The 18,843-nt window shown below is 38.4% G+C and overlaps 1 protein-coding gene across 4 annotated transcripts; it reads left to right on the top strand.

Annotated features, from left to right (window-relative positions):
* Positions 1-78: 78 nt before the first annotated feature.
* Positions 79-18,589, top strand: TSG101 (tumor susceptibility 101). Of its 4 annotated transcripts, none has more exons than XM_014876300.2 (10): positions 79-261; positions 3,607-3,691; positions 5,518-5,583; positions 6,170-6,333; positions 7,697-7,823; positions 9,953-10,019; positions 11,613-11,707; positions 16,291-16,493; positions 17,429-17,668; positions 18,254-18,589. In XM_014876300.2, the coding sequence occupies exons 1-10, from the start codon at positions 220-222 to the stop codon at positions 18,341-18,343; spliced, it is 1,179 nt and encodes a 392-aa protein (XP_014731786.1). In that variant the 5' UTR covers positions 79-219; the 3' UTR covers positions 18,344-18,589. The 4 variants fall into 4 exon arrangements, with proteins under 4 accessions (XP_014731786.1, XP_014731787.1, XP_088031534.1 ...); XM_014876301.2 differs by having other exon boundaries at positions 11,616-11,707; XM_088175408.1 differs by lacking the exon at positions 79-261 and adding an exon at positions 527-615 and having other exon boundaries at positions 11,616-11,707.
* Positions 18,590-18,843: the final 254 nt, after the last annotated feature.

The following is an 18,843-nucleotide window of genomic DNA, read 5'->3' on the forward strand; positions in this document are numbered from 1 at the left end:
CCCGGGCCCTCCCTCGGCCGCCGCTCTCCGGCCCCGCCCCGGGCCCTCCCTCGGCCGCCGCTCTCCGGCCCCGCCCCGGGCCCCGCCGCTCTCCGGCCCCGCCCCGTGACGCGCGGGAGCGGCGCCGTCGCCGGAAGCGGGCGCGCGGCCGCTTCCTGTGTTTATGTAGGGCCGGGCCGGCGGCACCGACACCAGGAGCGACAGCGAGCGGTGGCCGCCATGGCCGTGTCCGAGAGCCAGCTCAAGAAGATGCTCACCAAGGTACGGGCGCGGCCGGCCGGGCTCGGCCAGCGAGACCCAGCGCCGGGAGGCTCCGGGCAGTCGGGTGGGGAAGGGAGGAACGAGCCTGAAATGGTCGTGCCCAAGCGCAGGGAGAGTGCCAGGTGCTTGTGCCCCCCGGTTACGGGAGGGGGAAGGCGAGCTCGGCATTGCTGACCGGGATGGGGTGGGTTGGTTATCGCCCCTGTGTAAGGAAACGCGAAAATCTCATGCAAGGCAAATCATTAACCACTGAATCATGCAGAGCCAAGCGTGCCGCTCTTCAAGTGAAAACTGCGCTTTGTCCAGCAGCTTGGAATGAAAACCCCAAAGGCTGATACTTAGGGGGAGTTACAGGTTTGTTGAGGGGATTTTGGATTTTTTTGGGCAGCATTTAATCGTACGTGTACGAGCCTAAAGTGTGTCGCGTTTTGGCATGAAGTAAAATGGTTGAGAATCGATGAAAACCAAAGACACGTTGGCCTGGATGGAGTCACAAGCAGATTTTTTTATCAGCTTGAAAATGGGTGTTGAATACTTAGTGTCAGCAAATGAGATCATGTATGTATTTGTATACACCTGTCTTTGCTTAGTTAATTATTGTGATGCTATAGAAGAAATAGAATTTAAGGTGGTCCAATGTCCTTGTTCCCCCACACTTATTCATTTTATACTCCCATCTGGCTTTCTGTAGGTGATGAAAAACGAAGGTGCTGTTTAATTATATTTCTTTTTCAAAAATAGTTAACACTTTCTGTTCTAGAGAGGGAAATGTAGCGATATTTGCCATATTGAATAGTTCAGTGTGTGAGTGTATATGTTCAGTATATAACAAAAGCTTGACCCTGTTTGGGGGAACCTAAGCACTTAATTTAACTTCAGGTACTTCCCTGCTGTTAGATCTTGAAAAGCTTTATCTTTCTTTGATCTGTTTCCTGGTATATAAAATGAGGAGAATGCATTTGCAATCTGAGAATGGAGGAAGAAAAAAGAGTTTAGAAATTAAGAATTCAAATTAATCCGTTTTAGTTACCTTTGTAGATATCACTAGTATCTTATATATTCCAAATAGATTTTGATATTTCTTGGAAATCAGTCTAAGAAATTAAGAGCTGAAATTAACATTTAATTTTGCTTGTAGCAGTAGCGGGAATCATACAACTGTCTCTCCACTAGGTAATCATCACTCACTGTAAAAACAGTTTGCAAAAATATTATCTTTCTTTGTTTTAATAGAGATATGAAAATGCTTGCTTAATATTCAGCTGTTGTGCCTAGTTTTTGAAAGCACCCCTGATAACCAAATTTGTGATTTATCAGCCCCATCGTGTACCAGATTCACAGTGTGCCTGCTGAGCAGGCAGGCATTGTTTTATCACTTCTTGACTCGACTGACTTGAGATTCTTGTGCCCAAAGTGGATGTAAAGCCTGACTCTGCTTCCTTCTTCAGTGGCAGGGTGGCGAGGCACTGGCACAGGTTGCCCAGAGGAGCTGTGCATGCCCCACCCGTGGCAGTGTTCAAGGCCAGGCTGGATGGGGCTCTGAGCAGCCTGGGGTAGTGGAAGGTGTCCCTGCCTTGGATTTGGAACCAAATGGTCTTTGAGGTCACTTCCAACCCAAAACATTCTACCGTCCTTGTGTTTTTTAAGAGCTTCTGTTAGTGGAATCCAGTTCTCTTTTTAATAGTGATTATGCCAATCTTGTGTAGGCTCTATCCTGCACCATAAGGTTTGTTCCTATGAAAAGGCCCTGCCTTTTAAAAGTAGCTGGTGACCAGCTGTCATTTGTCGTGTAGTGACACATGCAGTGGTGTGGGTATGTGCTGCCAGTCTCTGGCTTGGTGCACATGAAAATTCCTTTATGTCCCAGCAATGCCTGTTCCTGCTTCTGCCAGATGTTGGGGAGGGAGGGAAGGATGTAGTCAAATGTTAACAAAGTTGTCTCTCTGTCAAGCCCCTGCTGCACGCTCCCAGTCCTGCATCGATTTCACACCAGGAGGCTGAGATGCTTTGCTGCAGCCCTCCCAACAAAAGAGCACCCAGGGGCTGATTGACCTCTGTTCTGGTGCTTCCCATGCACACAGGAGTCCCTACTGGGGGGGTTGCTTTCTACCACACAGAGCAGCATTTTGCAGACAGACCATGTGGCTGTTTTGTCCTTGGTGATTTGAGGAAGATCAGTCACGGCATCACCCGAGGTGCTGGTGCTTCCTGTAGGATGAGGTGGGAAGTGGTGTGGTGGGTTCATCTCTGCTCAGTAAATCCAAGTTGTCATGCCCAGGAGGAGCATCCTTGTCAATCTCTGGAGGTGACGGGAAGAAGAGTTAATTTCTTAGCTTCACAACTCATGAGTGTTTGTTGGAGCCAAGGTGACCTTTAACTGTGGCACCAGAGTTTGCTCTTGGATAATGTCTGCGTTAATTTGTTCAGATGTTGTTCACATTTGCGTGCTTTAGATGTCACACATTTCATTGTGCTGGGCCCTTTGTCTTCCTACCCTGTTTCAATGAAAGGTTTCTGTCTGTGTTCCTTAGGACATCTGAAGATTGTAATTTAAAAAAATCATATTAGAATCAATAAGTTGCCAAGGACCCCCATTGCTGGCTTTTCTTTTCAGTAGTAATTATCAGGAGGAGTGACCACAATGCTGAAGAGCTGCACTATGAACCAACTCTCTGTTGCCCAGGAGCTTCTTTGCTGTCTGTGGGTTATAGCTCTGAGGCTAGTGAGTTCTTTAATAGTGGATCTGTGGTTTACTGGGCATCTGTGCTGTTACTCCCTGCTCCTGATGAAAGGAAAGGGGTAAAGTCAGTATTATTGCTGGTAATATTTTGCCTTAGCATGTCTGCTTTCTTTTTTTTTTTTTTTTTTTTTAGCTGGCAAAATACACGTTAATTCTAATCAGTGGTTGATAAATATGGTGTTGCTTTGAAAAGTGCTATAAAATGTGTCCGTGTGGTTCAGATCATAGATAGCTATTTATCAGGAATGTTCAAAACATCACTATATTTATTTGGAGATGACTTTTTTTTTTAAGAGTCACACATATTTCTCAGATGCAGTTGGTTGTGGTAGAACATGAAAGAAAATACAATAGCTCTTCCCAAATCAACTGATGCTCAGACCCTTGTTAAGACTTAGCACCTTGTTAAAGTATGATAAGTTATGTAGGCAGTGGTTATTTAAGTAATATGGACAAATAAAATATTATTACAAACTAAGAGTGGAGAAGAATCTCCATGTATAGATGTAAACTCTCATAAATGCTATTGTCCAAAATAAAAAATTGAATTAAATTATACTAAAAACTTAGCTTCTGAAGTAATTTCTTTCTCTTTTGTTTTCCAGTATAAGTATAGAGACCTAACCATACAGGAGACCACCAGTGTTATTACTCAGTACAAGGACCTCAAACCTGTCATGGATTCATATGGTTAGTCTGTGCATGAGAAAATTTTTGTTGGTGAATTGTTGATATGTTAGATGTCTTTAGTAGTTTTTGTGAGGGGAAAAAAGAAGATTAGCACCAGAAAACATAAGTTGAGTTTCTCTTTTGTCTCTGACATCAGTACTTCTTTAGAAATACAGACTCAGTAATACAGTAAGGTTACTTTAGAAAATAACTAATGTGCCAGGAAGTGTCACGTTTTTCACAGCTTAACTTTTAGTTAATCACTCACTGATGTCATCAGTTGGTGTCCTGAAATTGCTGGTATCTTACAAATTCAGCTTTGCTGCCATATAAAGATGTTTTTAAAATTCTGTGTAGGAAGAACTGTAAATCAATGAACAAATGCTTCATTTAAGAGCATGAAGAAAACAGAATCAAGTATATAGAAAGTTGGCATGAGGGTTTTGTGATGTAAATTATCGATGATAATCATTGTTTGTTATCTGTTTTAAAGTCTCTAAGTTCATTTAAATTTAAGTGTGTTAAATGAAGATGATATCTAGGGTTTCACAGCATACAGTGAGCCAGCGTAGCTGCTGAGGTCAGCCTTCTTATGGTCACCTTTTTTTAACTGTTACCTGTGGGATTCCTCTGTGATCTAATTTATATTACTAATACATCATCAAAAAATTTTAAAATCTTCTGCTTTTTAAGTTATATATCTAGATTGAGAAATTTTAAGAAGAGACATGTTCAGGTAAAAGATGAATTAGTTTTAACTTGAGTAGCTGCAAGCCAGCAGCTCTCACAGAAATAAAAATGCATGCAGTGACTGGAGAAACAAAGTAGGAGTGAAAGGACTGTGGTTGGAATAGCTGCCCAGGTTTGCCTAACATGGTGATCACAATTCCAGATATCCTTGAGCTGTAGCCATTTGTGTTCCCTAATGCTCTTTAAGCTGCTTGGGAGAGGCTAAGCACAGAATCACTTACAGATAATCGATATTATTTGTAGCAGTGACATCAGCTGCAAAAAAGTGATTACATTGTTCTCAAGTTCATATAAATAATGAAATATATACCCCCACTGAAATCCCAACGTGTTCTGCCTGCCTTTGCAGAAGAACATCAGCACCACAATAACTGTGCACAGTAACCTACATTTGAATTACAGCTAGAAACTTTCAGGAGGAATTAAGAAGATAAAAGCTTCCTCAACAGAAGTTGATTTATTCAGCCAATAATAATGTATTGGATTAAAAGTATGAGAAAACTAAATACAACAACTCAGTAAATAGAGGTCAGAGTTCTTGTGCAGCTTATGACTAAGATTTGGCAGAGTCAAGCACTCTTTGTTCCTCTTCACTGTGTTACTGGTTGGTTAAATTAGCTTTACTGATTCTGTAATAAATGCCTGTGGCCCAGGAGTTTTCAGTATTCTTGCTGACCTGTTTTTTCTGAAGAAAGCATAAGGAATTCTTTTATAAATCTCAGATGACAGTTGGTTTATTTTTAAATCAAGTTTGAGTTCAGATTATCTTTGCAGCAATTTGCATTACTTGCAGTTTGCAAGGTTCCAATGTTTTACTTGGTCACTGAATGAGGAAACAGTTTTATTTATAGAGAAGGTAGTTTGACAATGATTAGTCATTCGTTTCTCAGAAGTGTGTTATTCATAAGGAGTTACCTGACTATGGACAGTCATTTGCTAATCCATAAATGTGCAAGAGCTGAACCTTTCAGGCTGAGTTTATGTTTGTATGTCTGCAACTTGTGAAAACTTACACAGTAAATAGATGGGGAATAACCTTAACCAAGATGAATGTAACCAATATGTTTGTTCTAAAAGTATTGTTTGTTCTCTTTCAGTTTTTAATGATGGTTCATCCAGGGAGTTGATGAGCCTCAGTGGAACCATTCCTGTGCCTTACAGAGGTATGCATGTATTGTAATCATCATCATCCCCATTATTTTCCCAAATTGCATGAAAAATTTAGATTTGTCCTGGATCAACTTCACTACTTCAGTGATCACTCTTTTCTTGAAATCCTTTACTTGTCCAAAGTAAAAGATTTTAAAGAAATTGTTTTCCATTTTTGCTGCAGGATAAAATATGAATGCTGAGCATTGCTTTTTCAGTCATTTACAGCTTTGTAACATCTTTTTTCTTTCAGCATTGCACTTTCTTCAGGCTTGTCAGTTGAATAAGGTTGCAAACCATTTCTTGCTGCAGCTAATGATAATTCAAATTAGAGTCTTATAATGTTGCATTATAGAACAAATGAGATTGTGTATTAGTGGTGAATTATAATTATAAATCAAAGTTAAATTGTTTTGAAAAACATTGAGTTTATGGCCATAGTGTTACCTATGCATTGAATGTTGTTAGTAGATTTTGGCTCTGGCTTCTAACTTTGTATAGTTGAGTTTTGGAGTTTTGGAATTTTTTATGAATCTGAATACAGGAAGACAGCTGAAGAATTGAAATAATTTCTGAAATCTTTCAAAATATCTTTTCTAGGTAACACATATAATATTCCAATTTGCTTGTGGCTGCTGGACACCTACCCTTTCAACCCCCCAATTTGTTTTGTTAAACCCACTAGCTCTATGACAATAAAAACTGGGAAGCATGTTGATGCAAATGGAAAGATATACCTTCCCTACCTGCATGAATGGAAATATGTAAGTATAGGGAACTTGAAATTCCCAAACTGCTCATTCTGCATTCCTCAAGATAGTTGTATCATTTTTGATAAAAACCATTATCTTTATTAGAGATCTTAAACCATTTTTAAAATATAAATCAACTGTGTGGTTTTTGGAACATCTTTGAACATCAAAGTTCAGGATGTTGCATTCTTTGTTCTGGTCATTTAGATAATTAATTGTATCTTCAGTTACAAGTTGTCTTATTAAACAGTGCAGCATGAGGTATCCTCTTCCCTGGCAGGAGAGTGACGTGAAGATCTGTGAGATAAGAATATTTGCAGAAGGGGAATTTACTTAAATGTACTTAAAACATCTCAGTGACTAAAATGGACTTTTGCAAGCACTTCGACTTCTTTGTGTAGACAATCCTGGAGCCTCATGTGTATGGATATATTTGCTTTACCAATAAATAGAGGCATTGAGCAGTGCTGGCCTCAGAGAAGTTTTGGCCAAAACGTGGACTTGTCAACACCGTTTATATCTTCTTTACAAGATTAGAAAAATTATACAAGATGCGTGGTTCTGTCAAAAGTGATTAACAGGAGTACATTTATTAAGGATGGGTGGGAGCTCAGTGCTTGTATGGTAATAGTGGGAAAAGACTGCCCAGGTCAGGTGTTGCACAAAGCAAGAAGATCGTGTAAGGTACAACTGATACAGAATTCTTTCATTGGAGAGGTTGGTAAAAATAAGTAAGTGGAATATAGAGCTAAGTGAACTTGGAATTTGGGTGTGTAATCCGGTGCTGCATTCATGATGCTTGTTCTTATTTTTGCAAAATGAAATTATGCCTGTATGAAGTAGTTATAAACAGAGAAGCCAAAAGAAGCCAAAAACAAGAAGTTTAACTGTATTTAGTGGAGGTCTGTGCCACTACTTAGTGGGTTAGAATATTTTTTTCTGTGGAGACGTTCTGTGTCAGAGTAAAAGCTGTGGTGTATGAAATTGAAATGTCTAAAAAACTTGGGAATCTGTATGTTTTTCGTTTTGGGGGTGGATTTAATTTTTTAAAGTATTATTATAATTGGTCATTGGACATTTATACCTAGTCATTTATTGTCCTGTAGTTGATATGGAACCATGTATTACCCAGTTTATTCTGGGTGTGTTTTACTATATGTTTTTGAGTACAAGCTGACCGGGTTTGGTATGTGGAATAGAATCCAGAAGGGAAGTTAATGATGCACATATGTATACAGATACACATTTAAAGAAAATTTAAAGCCACAAATGAAAAAAAGCTTTTGAGAGCTGTTGGAATGGCATCCTGTTGTTGCTACAGTCAGTTAAACTCTGTTAGGAAAATGAACAACTTGTGATTTGCTTTCCCTCCCAGCCCCAGTCAGACTTGTTGGAGCTGATCCAGGTCATGATTGTTGTGTTTGGAGAGGAACCTCCAGTGTTTTCTCGGCCTACTGCTTCCTCCAGCTACCCCCCATACCAGGCAACAGGCCCACCAACCAGTGAGTGCTCATCACTACTGACCTCTGCAAATAATCATGTTCATATTTCAAAGGGATTGTTGCACAGTTTGCCCACAAATAATGCGGTTTACTTTTTATATTGATGGCTAATGAATTCACCTGGGCTGTAATTTATCTCATTGGACTTGAGGATCTTAAAGGTCTTTTCCATCTTAAAAGGTTCTGTGAGTCTAAGAATTCATGTGGGCTTCTAGAGGGGAAAAATCAAATTTGTATTAAAACACAGCAAAACCCAGACAAAAGCAGAACACACTCAAACACACCCAAGTTCCTCAAAATAACCAGTGTCCTGTCAGCATTCCAAGATAGACTTAAAAAGATTATTCAAATAACTTTATATCTCAGTTATTTCTATTCTAATAACACAAGCCCATCTTTTAAGTATCCTGCAACCATTGTTTTCATAAGCACAAGCATGCCTACAGCTTGTGTTTCCTATGCCCATACTCCTGTTTGTGTGGTTTATTTATTTTTTTTTTTTTCAAATTGCTAACTGAATGTTAAAGAAAACCCTGCCTTGTGATTTTTTTATTCTTTGTTCTGTGTCGATTTGGTGTTTTGAGTTGGTACTCATTTGTATTTTCTTGCTAAAATCCTCAAGACTTATTAAATCATTTATTTATTTAAACTTCTGGAGGCATCTTATTTTAAAGACTGGGATAGGTATGTGAGGGAAAAAGAGGAAGTGGGAAACAAAATCCTAGAAATTCTTCCAGGAGGAGACTGTATTGGTGGGAAAAAGCCAAGAAAACAGTGGCATAGACCTCCTCAAGTCAAAGACTGGGACAGTAGGGAAGGGGGAGCAGTTTAGCTGGAAATTATTTATTTAATAATATTACTACAGTTCCACATGAATTTAATGGTACCGTAGCTGGATTTGGGGTGATTCATTTTTGCCAGATTTTTAAAGCTGTGTCCATTTTCTATTGAAATACGGCTTTTACTTGATCAGTGTTACATTTGAAAAGCTGAAGTGCTATTCATTGTCATTTCCAGCAGAACCCATTTTTAACAAGGTTTTAGGCTCTGAACCTGTGAGAAAATGGGTAGCAGACATAAATGGGAGCATTAGGAATAATTGACTAAAGGCAAGTGTTTGGGACTTTTCAGCTTGTCTGTGGCTGCCCTGTTTGTGAGAGCAGCAGAGGATTGGATTGTCCTGATTTTCCAGAGCAGTGGGGGTCACTGGCAGTGCAGTTTCAGCAGAGGCTGTGACTTGTGCCTTCAGGACAAACCTTCCATGAGCCACATTTCATTACTCTTGTAGTCACTCAAAGCTGAAGTGCTTTGGATTACTATTTTGAATTGAGCTGAAGTACTATGAATTACTTCATAGCTGAAGTAAGTTTAGTGAAAATGTTTCGGGATTTTGAAATCATTAATAGCTACTTCGTTTTTCTAGTGTAATCAGACTTTCCTTATTTTACAGACATTTAGGATTTGGTTTTATTCACATTATAGATACGTTGTTTAAGAAGAAATGAAGTCCATTGACAAAAAAGCAGTGAAGGGTGGAAATAGCTCTTAAAAACAAAAAAAAAATTTAATGAAATACTCTTAAAACTTGCTAGAAATGTAGAATAAATATGTCCAAAACATAATTTGTCAGCATTTCAAGAAAAATCTTAAATTTGCTAAGACTATTTAGACATTTATATGTACTGATAACAAATTTTTAAATACAACTTTTAAACAGCAGAAATTACTTGATAAGGACATGGTTAGGTCATTAAACAGCCAGTCAATTACTCGAAAGGTACTTAAGTTATGCACTTGTTATTTAGTGAGTAGAGATCATTGGCTAGAAAGGTTAAACTCTTTTTCCAGTTATTACATAAAAAATGTAGACAGCTCTTCAGGTGGTTCATCTTTAATACCATGTTTTGGGTTTTTTTCTGAGTATCCTAGCTGCAGATTTTTTTTTTCTTAGTACACCTATTTTTTGTGCATTTTTAAATCAATATCTATCCATATAGTGAGTACTTCAATGATTAAGAAGAAAATCAATATAATAATAAGGTTATTTTTATATATGAGGAAGAACTTCTTTACCCTGAGGGTTTTAACTTCTGAAATGTAAAGATACACAAAATTCTTGTTTTATTTAGCTTCCTATGTGCCAGGAATTCCAGGTGGAATATCTCCCTATCCACCATCAAGTACTCCAAACCCGAGGTAAGAGCCCCTTTATCATCATTTACCTGATAGAGAGTTTCACTGAATAGTGTCTACTCATAATTGTATTTTCTTATGGTGTCTTTGTTGTATAGTCACTCATGTTAGCAGGGTTTGGTAAAAGTGAGGGCTGAATTCTTGTCAGTAGCTAAAACTGGAGGAAGGTTTAACTCTCTTAGTGTTTCTTGAAATGAAATATATATGGGTGTGATAAATAGATCTTGAAATGTCCTAACTTCCAGCTGTTGTCTTCCTTCACTCATATATTTTTACAATATGTTTACATGACATAGAAAGAAATGTACCCCTAAAAGTCGAGATTTTATTAGCAACTCAAAAATTGAACAAAACATTGCTGGGCCTTGACTCCAGCATAAATGTGGACTTAGAACACTCTAAGGGAATTTGAAGAACACAGAGTTACTTCAAAAGCTTTTTATTAATATTAAACAAGATTTTTTTCTACATATAGTTTGGAATAAAGCATTTCCAGAAGACTTTCAGATCCGTCTTAGTAAATAGTGAGATATATGCTACTGCCTCCTAGTGTGCACTTAAATCTTTTACATAACGATTAATTGTTTTTGTTATTAATATCTTTATGTCCTGATTTTGTGGTAGGATCCTATGAAATGTTGATGTAATATGGAGCATTTTTATTTAAAAAAAATTAAATGTAAAAACCTGGGAGGATTGAGAGGGAGGGAGTGGTACATTTTATAAGGAAAAAAAGTTAGGATTTCTTTAAGTTCTTACAGCATGTTTTTTCCTCCCAAATATGTTTGTTTAAAGACCTCTTAACGTTTGTACAAAAGGAGTATAAGAACTGTGTTTAAAATTTATAATTTATGATTTAATAGGAAGGTTTTAAGAACAATAGAACTTGCAGTTACCTAAAGAGACACGGAATATGCTTATTTTATATTTTGCAGGGGGTTTTGAACCACTTTGTTTAATTATTACTTTAGTTAATTCTCTGCCACATGCAGGTGTTTGTCAGTCTAGTACTGACTAATCTGTGTCCTTATTTTAGTTAATAGAAAATGTATTTTAGAAAGGTGTTGTAAACTGTCACATCATCTCATAATTGTTTCAGTGAGCAAATGAATACTTTTGCTTTCTTTATCTTTGAGAGCAGGACCAAGAATTTCTGGAGGAGTTTGTTTCACATTGCAACTGTATTTTGCACTTTCTTGCATTTTTAGGTTTACATAAAGCAGTTCATCAGTCATCTTCTTAACTGTTCTTATATTTAAAAATATTGTTTTGAAACTGTTGTGTGGGAGTTTGTAACTAGAATAATTTCTTTTGGATACTTGTGGGATTTCATATAGCAAAACTAAGAGATTCAGGAGAATTTGTTATCCAAATATTGACCAGGCAATAACTAGATAGGGTTTCAGATAAAATGGTATCTTAAATAATACCAGAAACACCAGTTGTGAAAGATGTTTATGTGAACAGGAAAAAGGCCTGCAATTTTAACATTTTATTATGTAAACGAATGTTTAACATGATAGCAATAAGGATAACTTAGGTGGATGATAGTTTACTAATAGTTGCATAACATGAGCATTTCTTTCCTTTTCCAAGCAGCTACCCAAACTATCCTTACCCAGGTGGTGTTCCCTTTCCAGCAACCACTAGTGTCCAGTACTACCCTTCCCAGCCTCCTGTCACCACTGTTGGTGAGTACCTTGGAAAGGCTTTCTCTGAAAGCCACTCTATATAACTGATACATAAAGGAATAAAATGGAAAAAGGAACGTGTTGTTCTTACTCTTCTGAAGTATTGATCTTTAACTAAAATTGATTCAAAGGAAGAAAAAAATACGTTTTATTCACCTCTTCAGTAAGGAATTTGATAAATTGCTGGGTTTATGCAATACAGTGTGTGTGCTTTGTGAATGTTTTGAAGAGCACTGCATGTAACTACATGGAGTTTTCCTCGCCCTTTAACCATAGATGACTTTTGGTTGTCTGCGTTGCTGCTTGTGGTTTAGAAAAATACCTTTGTCATCATTTAAACAATTAATGGACTCTATTTATACTTTCTTTCCTCCCAAAATAGTAACTTTCTAAAGTAGCAGTTTGGAATGAGCTTCATTTTTAGTGAGTTTCTTCTCCAGCCTCTTCCCTGTTGCTTCTTATTGATCTCTACTTGTCACTTCCTCCTTTGTTCCCTTCAGCATCAGGATTTAGGGTATTCACCTGTGACTTTTCCCAGTCTGCTGCTCTGTGCCCTTGCTTTCCACCCTGCCCCTCGCTTTTAGTGTATGTGTAGAAGACTGGGAAGCAGTGATAAATGTCGTCTAGTTCAGTGGGAAGCTGGTTCAGTAACTTTCCAGCTGGCTGATGGCCCTTTTGGCACAGTTATATAGTGAGGGTGTAGATTATGTTATGGTGTTGTTCACATTAGCAATCCATTGTTGACTCTTGAGTCCCATCATTTAGAAGTGCATCCATAGGTTCTTCATTTAATGTGTGAAATCCCAGTTATTTATGGAGTGGCCTGGGTTAGAGTCATAGAATGTCTTTTCTTTCCAGAACTATGTGTATTTTGTGATTTTCCTTCACATACATGGGGACAAGGCAAGGGAAGAGAGATGCTTCTACTTTACTCTTACTAAAATATCCGAGGAGTTCTGTTACTACAGAATTTGAAAGCAGCAGTAAGTTGTATGTTGTGTTTTTCTTGTGCCTGATCCTGTCGTTTGTGTCCAAGTTTTTTCAGCCTTTTCAGTTAAGAAAGTATTTTCTGAACGTTCTTGGCTGCTTCAGTGGTCCCCTCCACTCTGAGGTGATTGTGAGTCTGCCAAGCACAGTGCAAGAAGCTGCTGTCCCACTCCAATACCTCAGCTTGTGTCCTGGAGAATTAATGGTCTCTGCTGTTTCTCATGTAGGGAGCTGATAACCTTCCCAGGGAAAGTTGGCTTTCTGCAGTGTCTTTCTCAAACAAGTTTTGCCTCTGTGTAGAAGAGTGTTAATTTAAAATAGAAATATTTTCTATTTCATTTCTTTCCCTCATTTTCATCCCTACTGAAGATAGAGGTGCAGCATCTCCCAAAGATGGACTCTTCCAGTCCTGAGTTAGCTCATCTGTGTTACCATGTTGTGATGTTGTAATGCCAGGTTTCATAGTGACAGTTTAACATTACACTGACTCATTTGCTGCAGCTAGGTAAAAGCCCTACACTTGGTTTACATGGCTTATCTCTTGTGCCAGATGAAATGCAAACACATCTCTTTAATCATCCACTACACTTAAAATATTCTGAGGTGTTTTTGTTATGTTTGGGTGTTTTTTACAGTCCAGTATTTTTTTTTCCTTTCAACTGAAAATGTTTCTTTCCTGTACAGTTTTTTTTGTCTGTGGTTTGTGATAGTTTATTTAGGAGCATATCAGTTGTTAGAACTTGAGAGTTTTGTGTGGGTGGTGGTGGTGTTTCCTATAGTCAGCCTAGTTTGAAGTGAATGAAAATGTTCATGCAAAGTAGCTCCAGTTTTTCATATCATTGGTTTTTCAAATAGTCCTTAAGGCTTTTTCTTTCTGTCCAGTCATCTGCCATTAATTACTTTTCTGGTGCAGTTACTGGTTTGATTCTGTAAGGTCACTTCTGAAACCAGACTCTGCCTAGTAAAGGTTAAAGGTTTCAGAGATCTGTGGATTTAGTGACCATGTGCCATGAAATCTCCCCAGGCTGGGCTAATTATGGAAGTGACAGAAGACACTACGGGTTCATGCTCTATAAGAAGATACATTGATTGAGCTGTATTAAAATGATGCTTTCTATGTTCAGAGACCTCTTCCCTATCTGGTGGCATTTCTGTGTGAACTTTCATTATGTTAGGTGTATTGAGATTTTTTTTTTCCACTGTCCTGCTTTACTGTTACAGTAAGCCTTGCATAAAAACTTCCAGAGTGAGAGATGTCAGGGGAAAAGAAAGTAAGCATAACTTCTACTGTTACTGGTTGTGGTTGATTCTGACTTTGTGTTAGAGTATAATTCATTATGTGAAGTAAACAGTAACTAAAATCATGCTAATACTGTTTTTTGAAGGGAAATCAGGCCTCTTTGTTTGGGAACAATTTTCTGCCATAATCAGGAAGTCCTGTACACTGAATAAACTCTGTCTTAGATAGTTTGACTGACTTGGTGTAAGTTTTACTTCTCAGTCTAGAAAGTGCTGCTGGTCTTTTCTCCTTTTCATAGGAAGCAGCAATGATGGATTCCTGAGTTTGTGTATATGGTGCTATTTAACAGCTTCTGTTGCTGACTCTAATAGTTAACCAAATTTTGCAAATTATCTTGTTGACTGGCAACAGGATTAATTTTTTAGGCCAGAAGTGTAAAATCAGATCAAGTGTTGGGACATTCATATTTTCTTAAGAATGTCTTTGCACCAGTTGTTTAATAATTCAATCTCTTTATTTTTCATTTTGCTTATTTTTTAAAATTTTAATTTGCTTATTTTTTAAAAAGAACACACATTCTGGTGTATATGTATGCAAAGTGATCACATTAGTAATGATCAAAATTTATGTTTTCTGTATTTTAGAAGGCCTTAGTGGATTAGTAAGCATGATGTGCTTCTTCTCCTGGTTCTTGTCATTCATTTGCATAGCTCTATTTTTCTGCCCATATGGCTCGGTGTAGGTTTTGTGGACAGGAGCAGAGTAAAAAACATAGGGAAGAGATACAAATTTATGCAGTCTTGTTTTGATAGAAGAAGTAAAAAAAGTCTTCAATTATATGAGGTTCACGTGAGCAGTGATGAGTATTTTTTTCATTTTGTTGTTTTTTAAAATCTAGAGCACTGGAAAATGTGCATAATGCTGTAAGAACTTCAGGGTTTTGATAGTTGTGTCTCTAGATAAAAAGATACTCTGGTAAAAATTCTTATTTTCTTTGCACTTATAGATTGAAATCTCTCTGCATTTCATTCATAGCAGTCGTGAAGTTTATGCACAAAAGCTGCTGTAGTTCTTGCTTTGTGGCTACAATCAGTTGAAATTTCACTGATCTAGAAGGTGTGAGGCACAAGCCTGGGGAAACTGTGACCCTCCAGTTATTCCCACAGAATAACTGAAGTGGTTTGTGATAAATATCACCAGTAGTCACTTCACATTTGCTAGAGCACTCGGAGTTTCCTGGTCTGGAGACACATTGCACTTCTTGTGACAGACACAAAGTACTTATCTTTCTATTTAAAAGTGTGTTAGTGGCAGACTCTTGAAATTATCCTTAGGCTGATTTGCAAAAGCATATTCAGGTCTCCTGCCCCTTCTGCTCACTTACCCATAGGGATGCACTGGTCTTGAGCCTGAAGGACCCTTGAATATTCACCTGCTGTCTTGGACCTCTCTTCCCTCTATGGTAAATTCCTATCGAATTCTTCCAAGAAGGTCTGTGAAGATGCCAAAGTTAGCTCTCATAAAGTCCAGGGTTGTAATCTTTCTCATTGCCCTGCTCTTTCTACTTGTAGGATGCAGAACTCCATGATTCCATGGTCACTGTAGCCAGGGCTGCCCCAACCTTCATATCTCCAACCAGGCTTTCCTTGTCCATTTTACAAGGTCCAGCAGCACATCTTTCCTCTTTGGCTGCATCTGTATCAGAAATTTATTGTCAGTGCTTTCCAGGAATCTCTTGGATTGTGTGTTCCTGGCTGTCTTGTCCCTCCAGCAGTTGTCAAAGTGGTTCCCCATGAGAACCTGGGCTGCATGCCCTTCCTGGAAGTAGCCCTACTCGAGCTGCCTCAGTGGTCTCTATAACTCTCCCTTTGTCTTTCCTAGTTTGAAGCTTTCCTTACCAGGCCAGGCAATTCTGAAAAAAACTAAAATAACCCCCAAACTGATAACTGTAGTAGGTAAATTCATTGTCTCGAGCCCGGTATTACATTAATTGTGGTTGAATACATCCAGCCATTAACTCTTGTTCTTCTTTAAAAAGTCTTGAACTAGTAACATTTATGGACTTCAGGGGAAATGGCCACTCCATTTTTAGAGTAAAAACGAATGTGGATATGGGAATAGTGAAGTGAATGAATGGATGCATACTCTTAAATTTACTTGTGTCCATCCCAATGTCAGTTATTTCATGCGGTCGCCTTGCTGCTTCTGGAAATTATTCTGGAGAGCAGCTTATCTCACTGTCTCACATTGCTGGAGTACACAGCGCAGCTTGGCCACTTGCTATTCCACCTGGCTTTACACTGCAGGCACTGCAGCCCAGCACTAATCTTAACGCTTGTGCACGCTCCTCGTGCAGGGCCCAGCAGGGATGGCACCATCAGCGAGGACACCATCCGTGCGTCCCTCATCTCAGCGGTCAGTGACAAACTGAGGTGGCGCATGAAGGAGGAGATGGATCGTGCGCAGGCCGAGCTCAACGCCCTGAAACGCACAGAGGAGGACCTGAAGAAAGGGCACCAGAAACTGGAAGAGATGGTGACTCGCCTGGATCAGGAGGTGGTAAGTGAGAGGAGCCACTGCTCCCCACATGAGTATTCCTTGTAAGAAGCTTGTAATTCATTTATCATTAAGCACGATAGAAATAACGAAGCTTCCAGAGCATTGTGTTTCTTCTCTTTCACAGCGGGGGGGGGGGGCTTGTGCTCAGACTGAAGCTAGTCAGAAATAGCAGTGACCATGAAATGCAGTGTCCTGCATGTGTCTTACACATATCATTGCTCAGTAATAGAGGAACAGTTTTATTTTTCCCCATTCTTCCTGTGAAAGATGTTAGTGGTGCAAGATTATTTCATATTTGTGTCTGTTTCTTGATAATAACATGTAACAGCAGCACTGGAGAACATTTCAGTGTCTTAGTGCAGAGAACACTGATTTTGGTCACAGCCTCCTTGTATAACTTCTTTCCCAGAAGTCTTTCCTACTCACAGTATGCTCAGAAATTCCTGCAGTTTTTCATTCAGGCATCTTCCCCCTTGCCCATCTGCTCCTTGCACTGCTGCTCAGGAGTAAGATTTTGGGATTGATGAACAGTTTCTGAAACTAGCCCCGTATCCAGATATGGTTTAAAAAATTAATAGAAATTCTTAATTGGACTAGAGAGCTGGGGATACTGCATTCTAAAGAAAACAATGGCTTTGGCTTTGCTTTTACTATCTTTAGCTAGTTTAAATGGTTATTTTTCCTAATGTGGCAACTCAGAAATACTTGGGAGTGTTGGCATGCCTTCTCTACAATTTTAAAAGGGTAATGGATTGACATTATCTAAAGCAGATGTTCCTTTTTAAAAGAATCTGAAAACTACAGATTGGAAGCTCTTTCTTTTGTAAATTTCATAATAGACACAAGCAAAGAAGGTACAGAATGAAGTGGTATGTCTAAAAACCTTTCATCTAGACAATTGTGTCACGATAAATAAACATCTTAATTGTTTCTAGGCTGAAGTTGACAAGAACATTGAACTTCTCAAAAAGAAGGATGAGGAGCTCAGTTCTGCCTTAGAGAAAATGGAAAGTCAGTCAGAAAATAATGACATAGATGAAGTTATAATTCCTACAGCACCACTTTACAAGCAGATCCTGAACTTATATGCAGAGGAAAATGCAATTGAAGACACCATCTTCTATCTTGGGGAAGCATTGAGACGTGGAGTGATAGATTTAGATGTCTTTTTAAAGGTAGGTTTCTTGGGATGTTTTTAAGATGTGCCTTTTATGTATGTTTACTTTGGTAACGTTCATAATCTCTTCACAGAAGAGGATCCTGTAGGAACAGGAATATTTATACATTCAAGGAGAAGTTTTAGAAAGTAATTTCATAATTTAAAGACCAATTTTAAAAGCGTTATAGATACAAAGCCATGTTGTTTCCTTCTTATGTAGACTTTCCTCTGTTTATCTACTGTTAGAAGAACCATTCTCTGCCCTACAGGAAATGCATTAGCCTGATTTCACCTTATGGAGTGCATATTATTACTTTGATAAGAATATTTGTGGAGTTAATAATTAATAGTTATTATAATGTAATGAATTCATTAATAATTTAAAATCACAAAAATAGACTGTAGTGATTGCATTTGGTAGCCACCTGCCAGTCATTCTAAGCCAAGAAAATGTCATTCAGTAAAATAATGAATTTAGTGTTTCCAAAAAACTGACATCCCATTTGGGTCACAGCATGTGCCCTGCTTTAACATCTGTATTGCAGTATGAAGTTTTTATTAGAACTTTACCAATAGCCAGCTGTTGTTTTTCTTTCTGCAGCATGTACGTCTCCTGTCTCGCAAGCAGTTCCAGCTGAGAGCATTGATGCAGAAAGCAAGGAAGACTGCTGGACTCAGTGATCTCTACTAAATTCCCAGACTTTACCTGGGAAGTTAAGATTTCCTTGTGAAGCAGCTGTTCTCTTGATCTTTCTCTTAATCAGTAGGTGCCCAGAGTAAGTTATTACATCATCCAAGTGTAAGATATTTTGAATCAATAATATATTTTCTTTTTGGTAAAGACTAGCTTTTATTAATGCACTTTCTATCTCCTGTAATCTTTGTGCTGGTGGACTTAACGCTGAATAAAACTTGTTGCATATTTTCTTCCTCTACAGAACTGTGTATGACATGCTTTCTTTTCAAATGTGCAGTGTCAGCTTAACCATGTTTTCACTTTACTTTTGAGATTTGGAAGATGTTGTGCCAAATTGGAAAAATTTACGTTTATTGTGACCAGTGAAAACTGAAGACTCAGAAGGTTCTTGGTCTCAGTACCATAACCAGCATGGCTTAAGACTGAGCCTTGGCCTTAAGACTTTTCATGTTACTGCTGGCTCTGAAGAGATTGGAGTTAATTTTAAAAAACTG

The sequence above is a fragment of the Sturnus vulgaris genome, chromosome 18 (assembly GCF_052056855.1).
Source record: "Sturnus vulgaris isolate bStuVul1 chromosome 18, bStuVul1.hap1, whole genome shotgun sequence".
Taxonomy (NCBI): domain Eukaryota; kingdom Metazoa; phylum Chordata; class Aves; order Passeriformes; family Sturnidae; genus Sturnus; species Sturnus vulgaris.

Coding starts and splice junctions, on each gene's coding strand:
- TSG101 (XM_014876300.2), top strand. CDS start 220: ATGGCCGTGTCCGAGAGCCAGCTCAAGAAGATGCTCACCAAG. Junction 10,020..11,612: donor TCAAGTACTCCAAACCCGAG/GTAAGAGCCCCT, acceptor TCCTTTTCCAAG/CAGCTACCCAAACTATCCTT. Junction 17,669..18,253: donor ATTTAGATGTCTTTTTAAAG/GTAGGTTTCTTG, acceptor TTCTTTCTGCAG/CATGTACGTCTCCTGTCTCG.